Below are 9,693 nucleotides of genomic sequence, written 5' to 3' on the forward strand. Positions count from 1 at the left end.
CATTCGGTTTTCTCTCCTGTCTCGCGCACCATGGTTTTCCTTCAAAGTATTTGCAACCCTTGACTTTTTCCATGTTTTGGTACTCCCTGAATTTAAAATTGATTAAAATTAGGTTTTGTCACACAATGCCCCCAAAATGTTTTAGACATTTGTACAAATTACTAAAATGTTAAAGCTGAAATGTCTTGTAAATAAATATTCAACCCCTTTATGGCAAGCCTGAACTTGAGGAGTAAACATTTGCTTAACAAGTCATGCTATGTTGCATGGACTAACTCACTGTGCAATAATGGTGTTAACATGATTTTGGAATGACTACCTCATCTCTTTACCCCATACAATTATCTGTAAGGTCCCTCAGACAAGCAATGAAGTTCAAGCACAGATTCAACGACAAACACCAGGGAGGTTTTCCAATGCCTCACAAAGAAGGGCACCTATTGGTAGATGGGTAAAAATAAAGCAGACATTGAATATCCATTTGAACATGGTGAAGTTACTTTGGATGGTGCATCAATACACCCAGTCACTACAAAGATACAGACGTCCTAACTCAGTCAACCAAGAGGAAGGAAAACGCTCATAGTTCTCAGCATGAGGTCAAAGGTGACTTTAAACCAGTTTTAGTTAAATTGCTGTGATATGAGAGAACTACCAGATTTGAGTTACTTCACAATACTAACCTAATTGACAGTGAAAAGGGAATCAGTACAGACTTAAAACAATTTCCAACATGCATCCTGTTTGCAAAAAGGCACTAAAGCAATACTGTAAAAAATGTGGCTAAGAAATCCAGCTTTCAGCAGGACAATAACCTAAAACGCAAGTGCAATTGTACATGACTTGCATACCAAGACATTGAATGTTCCTGAGTGGCCTAGTTACAGTTTTGACTTAAATGGGCTTGAAAATCTACGGCAGAACTTGAAAATGGCTGTCTAGCAATGATCAACAACCAACTTGAAAGAGCTTGAAGATTTTTTTATTTTAAGAATAATGGGAAATATTGTACAATTCAGGTTTGCAAAGCTCTTAAAGACTTACCCAGAAAGACTCAACTGTAATTGCTGCCAAAGTTGATTCTAATGTATTGACTCACAAGGTTGAGTACTTGTCCAATCAAAATATAGTTACGTTTTATTTTACATCAATAAAAATAAAGTTCAAATTTTGAACTTTCTGAAGGCACTGTATACAGTATATTGAGGTTAGAATAGTACTGTGAAAATTGTGCAAATGATGCCTTTTTAGTGTAAGAGCTGTTTGAAAAGACTGCCTGAAATTTCAGCCTGTTTGGTGGGATGGAGTTTTGGTTTGCCTGGTGATGTCACCAGGCAGTAAATTAGTTCAAGGGATTCTCCGGTACTTTTGTATACTTTTTAGCCAGTAGTTCTGAAAGTTGCATTCACGAGCTAAAAGTGGTCCCCGAAAATTGCGTCGTATGTGCACCACGTCATTGTCATTTCTCTCTCACTCTGCTGTGGATGCATGATGTGCCTCTTGTTAACTGTCACTCATATGGCGAAGGGCTGAAGCTCATTGGTTGAACTGGAATTGCTGCGGGGCTGGCACACATGGGGGAAAACGAAGGAAAAATGTCGTAGCACAGCTTCCAGAAATACAGTTGCTTTCAAGCTAGGGACTTCGTGGCTAATTGAGGTAAAATAATAATTCTGCTCATAGATTATGCATATATGAACTACACATTGACACATCCAGCCCAAAGCGGGAGGTTTAAAAAATACTTAGTAGTTGCCAAAGTTTCGCAGCATGTCTTTAATAGACCAATAAGAGAGTTCCAAACCCCTCTGCCAATAACAGCTAGTTTTCAGTTTTCCCGTCCCCGCTCAAGACCACTTTCAGACAGTCCTAGCAAAATTCTTGCTTGAGAAATTGCTCTTTGCTAAGAAGCTATTTTTGCTTCTTTTTTTCCATTTTAACTGAAAACAATCACAGTAAGGTACTTACTTATGTTACCCAGAAATTATTTAATATTGAGATAAAAGCTGCTGCATTGGACCTTTAAGCTTCAGATTATGTAATTTCCTCTTGAACGCACAAGTACTGTATCACGTCCTGATTCCTCCACCCTTGCTCTCTCTCTCTTTCTATCATCTCTCTCTCTTTCTCTTTCTTTCTCTCTCTCTCTCTCTCACTACTGTCTGTGGATGTAGGTAAGTGACAGCTTACTCTACCTCTCTCCTTTTCAACTTTTACAAATGATTTGTCAAGCATTTTATAGACAGCTACATTGTGTGCATCAGTGGACTTACATGAATGTGGTATCCCTCCCTAAAGGGGATTTTGTTTTGGAAAAATATTTTGTCTGAGTCCTCCTCAGTCTATGTCCTTTGTCCTCCTCGCCCGGTGGTCCAGTTTACCAGCTTCTCTGTGTCACCATGGTGACGGTGCCAGGTGTACCGACGACCCTTGTGTTAACAGGATTGTGTGTCGCTCTTCTCATCACAGGTGAGTGACTTGCTCTCTGTCCATCCATTTTGGGTGCAGTAACTGATCCAATTCACTGTCCTCTCGCGCTGTCTATGGGGGGCTCACCACAGGGATCCTCTATATATAGGGTTTGATCTCAATGGCTTAAATGGCCAACTAAAGGTTCAAATAGTATAAAGTGTGTTGTACTGTAGTAATCCATTCAGGAACTGTTAAGTCAATTATGTTAAGTATGTATGAGTTGCGTCTTTAGGCATAGTCATCGTTGTTACTGTAAGATCGTGAATATGAAAGTGTAGCCTGTCGGTAGTGTGTGTGATCTATTCCTGTGTGTGTGTGTGTTGACTGTGAATTGTTTCGTGTGAACTCTCAGGATCATCTGGGACCTTCTGTACCACCAGTGTGGCTTCCCTGGATTTAGGATGCCTCCTGCGGTGGGATTGTCCTCAGGCCAACGCTAACACCACCACCTACACTGTCCAAACTAAGACTCAGGGGTGGGTCTGTCTGTCTCTCTGTCTGTGCTCACTATATTGACTGATCTAATCGACCAGTATCTAGCTCTGTGGAATGCGATATTACTGTGGCCCTATTTTCTAGAATTAGTAACTCATTGTTTTACTGAAAGAAAAATCCATACATTAATGTATGACGTTTTCTTTTTCAGTGTAATATTTGTTCTGTGTGTAATTTAGTATCTAGTCATTTAAATATAATATTTGAAATCAAGTCATTGCTTGGTTGAGGGTTCTATCAAGCAACGGGATCCTGATACTCATTTACTGAACAATGAAAGTTAATATGAATTGCGAAACGGTTTGGAGTGTAAGGGAAAGCTAGCCTAGAATGGAAAGGGAAAGTACATGATTGGTGATAGAACGACGGGCTCTGGTGAAGGGGAGAAGAGCAGGAAAGAGGTAGAGTGAGTGAGAGAGGGGGAGGTAGCGTGAGAGAATTGATAACGTGTGGTTTTGGCAGAGAAACCTCAGAAGGGTTTTAATCAGAGAGATGAATCAGTCACTCCAGTCTATGGTTTGTTGGCCTTATAAGTAGATAGGAACTGATAGAGAGGCACTACTGTTTTCTACCACAGCTGTGAAACCAAGCCCGTCGCGCTCTCTGCCTGCTCCTCTCAACTGGTTTCAGTCATAACCACCACCACCCAACTAGTCCAACAACCAGGGGGATGTGTGTTATCTTCTATGGGTATTTTCCGAAATGACATTTCCACGTACATTTCGAGTGAGTGACTAAGGTGAAACCCATTAATGGATTTGTATTGTTGATTATGAGTGTGGGTGTGTGTGTGTGTGTGTTACAGAGATCCATGGCAGGACGTGGAGGGGTGTGTGCGGATCTCCGCCCAGCACTGTGACGTGTCCCAGGCCTTCTCTGATTTTGAACTCTACAACATGATCCGCCTGGGCCTCCACCAGGGCCCTGGGAGCCCAGTCTGGACAAAACCACGCAAGTTTGACCCAAGTGATTTCAGTCAGTAACCTACCTCTCTGCTCTCAAGACCAATCACATATCTAAAATGCTGGTTTGTTGTTCCAATCAAATCAAATGTCACGTAGAGAGCATTTAAACATCTCATTACACTGCAGAATACAAATGGATATGGCTAAAACTGCTGACATGAATAGGTTGGTGTGATTGAGATGACAAAGTGGCTTCTTTGTTTCTCCTCTCCTCAGCCTTCAACCGCCCCTCCGTCTCTGTGTCTCTGTCTAGTGAGAGGCTGGTAGTGGAGGTGCACTTCCCTTGTTCTACCAACAGAGGGTGCGTTCCTCTGCAGAGCTGCTGTCCACTGTCAGAACTGATTGACCCCTGGGTCACAGTGACCGTATATAACCAACAGAACCACTCTGACTACAAGGTACCCCCGCTTGTGCCATCTGCAATACCACGTTTTGTTCACCCTCCATCTTCTCTCTTTCTCTCTGTCTCTCTCTCACACTCATGGTCCCTCCCTTTCCCTTACTGCTATGTAAGTGAATCTGTGGAGTGCACTTCTTAAAGTGCTCCAACCATAAACGGTGTCCAGTCTATGGTCTGCTGTGTGTTGTTTGTGTGCATTCGGTTAGTACAAGCTCTCTCTCTCTCTCATGTTCACATGTTCCTTCCCAATTCCCTGATCCTGTTTCAGAGGCGTACTGGTTGGGCCCAGGAGGTGGTGTACAGGGCTGAGTTCTCAGACCTGGTCTCAGGACAGGACTACTGTGCCTTGGCTAACTTCTCCTTTGGACCCCCCACCTTCCCCCTGGCCTCCTCTCCCCCCTCCCACCCACACTGTGTCCACCAGGCTGCCCCAGGACCAGGTGAGAGGTCAGAGGTTAAGGTTATGGCTAGGGTTAGGGTTGATCCAAAGTGTGGACATTAAGCTAGGGTTAGGGTTGATCCAAGGTGTGGACATTAAGCTAGGGTTAGGGTTGATCCAAGGTGTGGACATTAAGCTAGGGTTAGGGTTGATCCAGGGTGTGGATATTAAGCTAGGGTTAGGGTTGATCCAAGGTGTGGATATTAAGCTAGTGTTTGAGGTAATATATACAACCGTGATTTCACAATGAAATGTGTGTCTGTGATCACCAGGGTTGCAGCCAGTGTTGTTGGGGATAGGAGTGTGTGCTGTGCTCTTCTCTGCTCTCCTTGCTCTGTACCGGCTGAAACAGAAACGAGATGCACCTCGCATTAACAGACTCCCCAAGACTCTAGTAAACTGTCCTTGTTCTCTTGTCAAACACACAGACTCACTCACTCACTCACTCACTCACTCACTCACTCACTCACTCACTCACTTACAGTATGCAGTGTATATATTTGATTTAAACCAAGTGTATAGTTATATATATTACAGTACATATAGTCCATAGTCCTTGGGTATGTAATTGGGAATGCAATGCAGTATTTCTGTGTTTTCACGCAGGCATCTCTCCAGGCATCCCTCCAGGACCCCCCAGAGTCCTCTTCAGACCCGGTTGACCCCAGTGACATCCATGTGGAGGTTGTGGACGATCACCTCTCCATCATGTCTTCCTTGTCTGGCTGTGTCTTCACCAACGCCCAGGCCCCAAGCTTGGGGGACGGATACAGCAGCAAACCCTTCCCCGGTGACTACAGGTCGGGCAACATGGACTGGCACACTGGGGGAGACACTGAGCTGGGCCTGAACTCTGGCAGCACCCTATCCCTGCCATGCTCCACTGTGCCTATAGGGCTACATATGACCCAGTGCAACTTCGATTCACCACTACGACCACATCCAGAGCCCACGGTGCCAACACTACCCTACCTTGATTCTCTTTCTCTGTCAGAGGCTGTGGAGGGCCAGGGGGTCCCGCTGTGCTCAGTGAGGTTTGGGGGTGCGAGTGAAGGGGGTGAGAACCTGGAGGGACTACAGTGGTGTAACCGGTAGCATGTTGAACTGCAGTACCCATAATGCTCTGTACAACATATTCTGATGAACTCCACAGTGCAGTTGAGTCCAAGGTGTTGGCAGACAGGGCATCGATTTTGGAGGAGATGAGATGGGACAGAACTGGACCCAATGAAGAGTAATAGTGGTCCTATGTAGCTCAGTTGTTAAAAAGCAATGACACTATCAAACGGCAGGGTTGTGGATTAGATTCTCGCCAGAATCACATACTAAAAATGTATGCACTCACTGTAGTGTAGGTCGCTATGGATACAAGTTGAACGTCTGCTGAGTGGCATTGGTAACCTGGTTCTGCCGTATATAGCAGTCGAAGAAGACATGGCTGGGAACTGAAGCGCCAAGCTCAGTTTGAACAACAACACTGACAACCACAGCTTTGTTTTACACCGTTTGTTTAGTAGGGTTCACAGTATGGATGACTTCTGTCATCCGCAGAGCCGGGGGGATGACAGATTGATGGACAAATCAATAGGGCCCCTGTTGGTGCGAGCAGAGCCTCTGATTCACAGGTCCAGCTGGGTCTTTGGGAGGGTTTGTTTGAGGGGTGCTGAGGGTAGTGTTTCAAGTTCCAAAACTTTATTGTCCATGTTTGTTTAAAATGGGAATATATTTGTTTCAGGAGACCCCCCCACCCTTAACTGGACTGTGGTATGGATAATGGCGATTTTAGCATGTAAATCTTGGTGGGGCAAAAGAAAGATGTGGGATGCATGCCAGCAAAGCCCCAACACTACACAACACTAAACAATACATTCATTGCACTATAATGGTGACAAACGGTGCCCACAATCTGTTAGGGCCTACATAAAGCTGTCCCAACAGCAGAGTCCCAACAGCAGAGTCCCAACAGCAGAGTCCCAACAGCAGAGTCCCAACAGCAGAGTCCCAACAGCAGAGTCCCAACACCTTACCACTGCTACACCTGGCTATCAGCGGAGCCTTGTCTGGCAGCGAAACAGTTCATTCAGCCTCATTTACTGCCTTTAAAAAAAAACATAGCTGATATGGCTGAATTGAGATGTATGAACTATGGCATAAGGGAAAGACAAGAGGATAAGAGGCAATCAGTAATTTCGATTAAGACATTAATGAGCGAGCTAGGATGGACATAGTCAATGCAACTATTTGTTCAGCACTTTTGAAATGTACAGCAACAGAATTCAGAACATGGGCCGTTCTTCCTGTACACCAAGTCAGAACTATATGATAAATAAAGGGGGCATATAAGCATACAATGAAAGCTCTTACAATATTCAATGATTACATTTCTCAAAAACAGGTTATAGGCTACATGTGCACCACCAAAAAATGAAAAGATGAAAATAGACCAAATAATTAGGGTGAGGCACATGGGCTACTAACAGCTTACTACACAACATACACTTAGCTACAGTATACATATCTCCCTGGCACATTACATCATTTATGCAGCAGCATACAATACATTTTTGGACTCACCTTGTTGTGCTGTGCTCACTTGAACAGGAAGGTGGCGTGGCAGTCCTATGTGGGCAAATGTTGTCATCAAAGTCTGACATTCTGGAAACTCAGGAAAAAAAAAAGGTTGAATCATGATGACGTCAGTAATCTTCAGGTTGTAGCTCTAGATAGAAGCCCGAGTTCAAAATGTACAATTCCGAATTGAATGAAAGTTCAAAACGTATTTTCCCAGTCGTAGCTCTTTTTCCTCCCCCGAGTTCCCAAGTTGTCTTGAACTCACTAAAGGCAGTTCCGAGTTAACAGTTGCTTTGATCAAGGCACAAATCATGCTTCATTGACAGCATGGACAATGTTGATTGTTTATAATTTTAAACTAGGAAAATAGACCCCTAATCTTAGACTTAGGACCACACAGCCACTCCACTGAATAGCAGGCTAATGATTGCTTTGCGATGCTTGCAGTTAGCCACTGATTCCTTCCAAACCACTCATTGTTGAATTTGCAATTTCCAACTTGTTGTGTAATGTTTTTGTCCAATGGCCGATGAGCACCAATACATTTTATCTATAATTTATCTTCATTATTTCTCTTCATATGACAAGGATTAAAAAGGATTTGCCAGTAGTTTGTCGACTTGATTAATGATGATGATTGCTAGCTAAGATTTTGAAAGTACGATGTTGACATGATCAGTCCAATCAAAGCTACTGTAGATATGTGATTTGACGTCATTTCTGTGGCCAATGACCTTGAGCCTTCTTGGATGGTCACTTCTAATGTAAGCACCCAAGGGGCTTGAATATTTTCTGCTGGCTGCCCCACCACCACAAAAAGCACTGAGCTAGGCTGAAACACCTGCATTTTGGCCCTGCCTTACTCAAGAAAACAAAAAGAGGCCATGTTTGTATGCGGCTTTATTAACTCAATGATATATTTTTTACATTGTTTTCAAACTGATATGTGACATGTATTAATGCCAAAATAACATGCAAAATATAATTTTTTTGGGGCAAAAAATGTGGGGCTCAAAACAGGTGGGGTCTCCACTACGTATGGACAAAACTGGACTATCATAAACATATACCATGGGGGGTTTATTATTCTGACCCCCCCCCCTTTTATTTCCTCTACCTACTGTACTGTGTGAAGTCTCTACCTCAATGTTTCTCTTGTTTTCTCTGTGTGATAACAGGAGGTTGTTTCCCCCCCTCTGGCTCTCTCTCTGCCTTGCTTCTGACTCACTGTTGCCCCATCCTACCTCTGGCCTGACCCGCTGTCTTTTACCCGTGTCTGACACCTCATTCCTGGGGGGTTACACATCTCTTCTGCTGGTGGTGCACTTTTTCTGGAACATTAGGAAACCCAGGGGGGTGAGAGAAAGAGTGAGAGGAGAGAGACGGAGGAGAAGCATGGAAGATGGTGGAGTGAAAACAGTGGCCCCATTCAAATCCTCCTCAGTTCTGGAACACTCATATTCATAATAATAGAACTGTGTCAGGGGGATTTTGATTGATGTCAGGCTAATGTTGGACCGTCAGTGAATCCAAACTAAGCAGTGTGTGTCTGCCTGCCAATCACATAGCTGTAACGTTATTCCACAGGCGTCCAACAGAGAATTCCCATCTAACCTTGAACTGAGGTTTTTGGATGAGCTTTTTATGGGCCCTGCTATATTTGCAGTCAATTTAGTGGAAAGTTGATCCAAGATGGACGCCTTGTAGCTCGGCTCCCCACTGGTGTGTGCTGGCTTGCTCTGCAACTGAGGTGGTGAAGTTGGATTAGGGATTTATGTGGTGTTCAACAGGGTGACGTTTCTCGAAAAAGTCAAATTTATGTGTCAGCTGAAACTGTCTCTGCTAGAGTATCTGAAATTAGATATATTTAGCATTTTTACTTTCCATTCAGTGCATACCGTTCTTTGAATGTCAAGTTTGCTCATATGTAAATGTAAATTAACCAAAGAGAGGGGAAAAACAGGCAAATGCATATGCGAGAGTACAGCGGAGCTTGAAAAACACAACTCACAAGCCTAATAAAAACAGCTTGAAATGAGGTATAATTTAGTGCAGATGAAGGCAAGTATTTCAGTTCAGCTTATACAACTGTTTGCACAATGCTAGATAAGTGTAATTGATGGATTCTTTTTCAGTGTACTTCACTTTCTAACACCATGAATCAGTGTAAAATTAGATAGGAAATATTTCAGAGTAATTTGAAGTGCTTTTGTGTGTGATAAATATGTAACAAGTTTGTTAAAATACTGTATCTTGCTTTCTGTTTTTGTTTTCCTAACTGGTTGAATAACGAAAGAAGTGCGTTCATTGTGCATAAATAAAAAGCACCTTAAAGGTTACAATTGCAACTG

The 9,693-nt window shown here is 43.2% G+C and overlaps 1 protein-coding gene across 1 annotated transcript; it reads left to right on the top strand.

Moving 5' to 3' along the window:
- The first annotated feature begins 2,440 nt into the window (after positions 1-2,440).
- LOC115194424 (uncharacterized) lies at positions 2,441-6,522 on the top strand. The gene is made up of 6 exons (XM_029754110.1): positions 2,441-2,948; positions 3,773-3,942; positions 4,149-4,330; positions 4,601-4,772; positions 5,044-5,165; positions 5,378-6,522. Exons 2-6 carry the CDS (start codon positions 3,864-3,866, stop codon positions 5,864-5,866), a joined length of 1,044 nt encoding a protein of 347 aa, XP_029609970.1. The 5' UTR covers positions 2,441-2,948; positions 3,773-3,863; the 3' UTR covers positions 5,867-6,522.
- Positions 6,523-9,693: the final 3,171 nt, after the last annotated feature.

This window comes from Salmo trutta, chromosome 5 (genome assembly GCF_901001165.1).
Source record: "Salmo trutta chromosome 5, fSalTru1.1, whole genome shotgun sequence".
Lineage (NCBI taxonomy): Eukaryota > Metazoa > Chordata > Actinopteri > Salmoniformes > Salmonidae > Salmo > Salmo trutta.

Bases quoted from the DNA above. Each gene is read 5' to 3' on its own strand.
- LOC115194424 (XM_029754110.1), top strand. From the start codon at position 3,864: ATGATCCGCCTGGGCCTCCACCAGGGCCCTGGGAGCCCAGTCTGGACA. The intron at 3,943-4,148 runs GTCAGTAACCTA...TCCTCTCCTCAG, and splicing joins GTTTGACCCAAGTGATTTCA to CCTTCAACCGCCCCTCCGTC. The intron at 4,773-5,043 runs GTGAGAGGTCAG...TGTGATCACCAG, and splicing joins CCAGGCTGCCCCAGGACCAG to GGTTGCAGCCAGTGTTGTTG.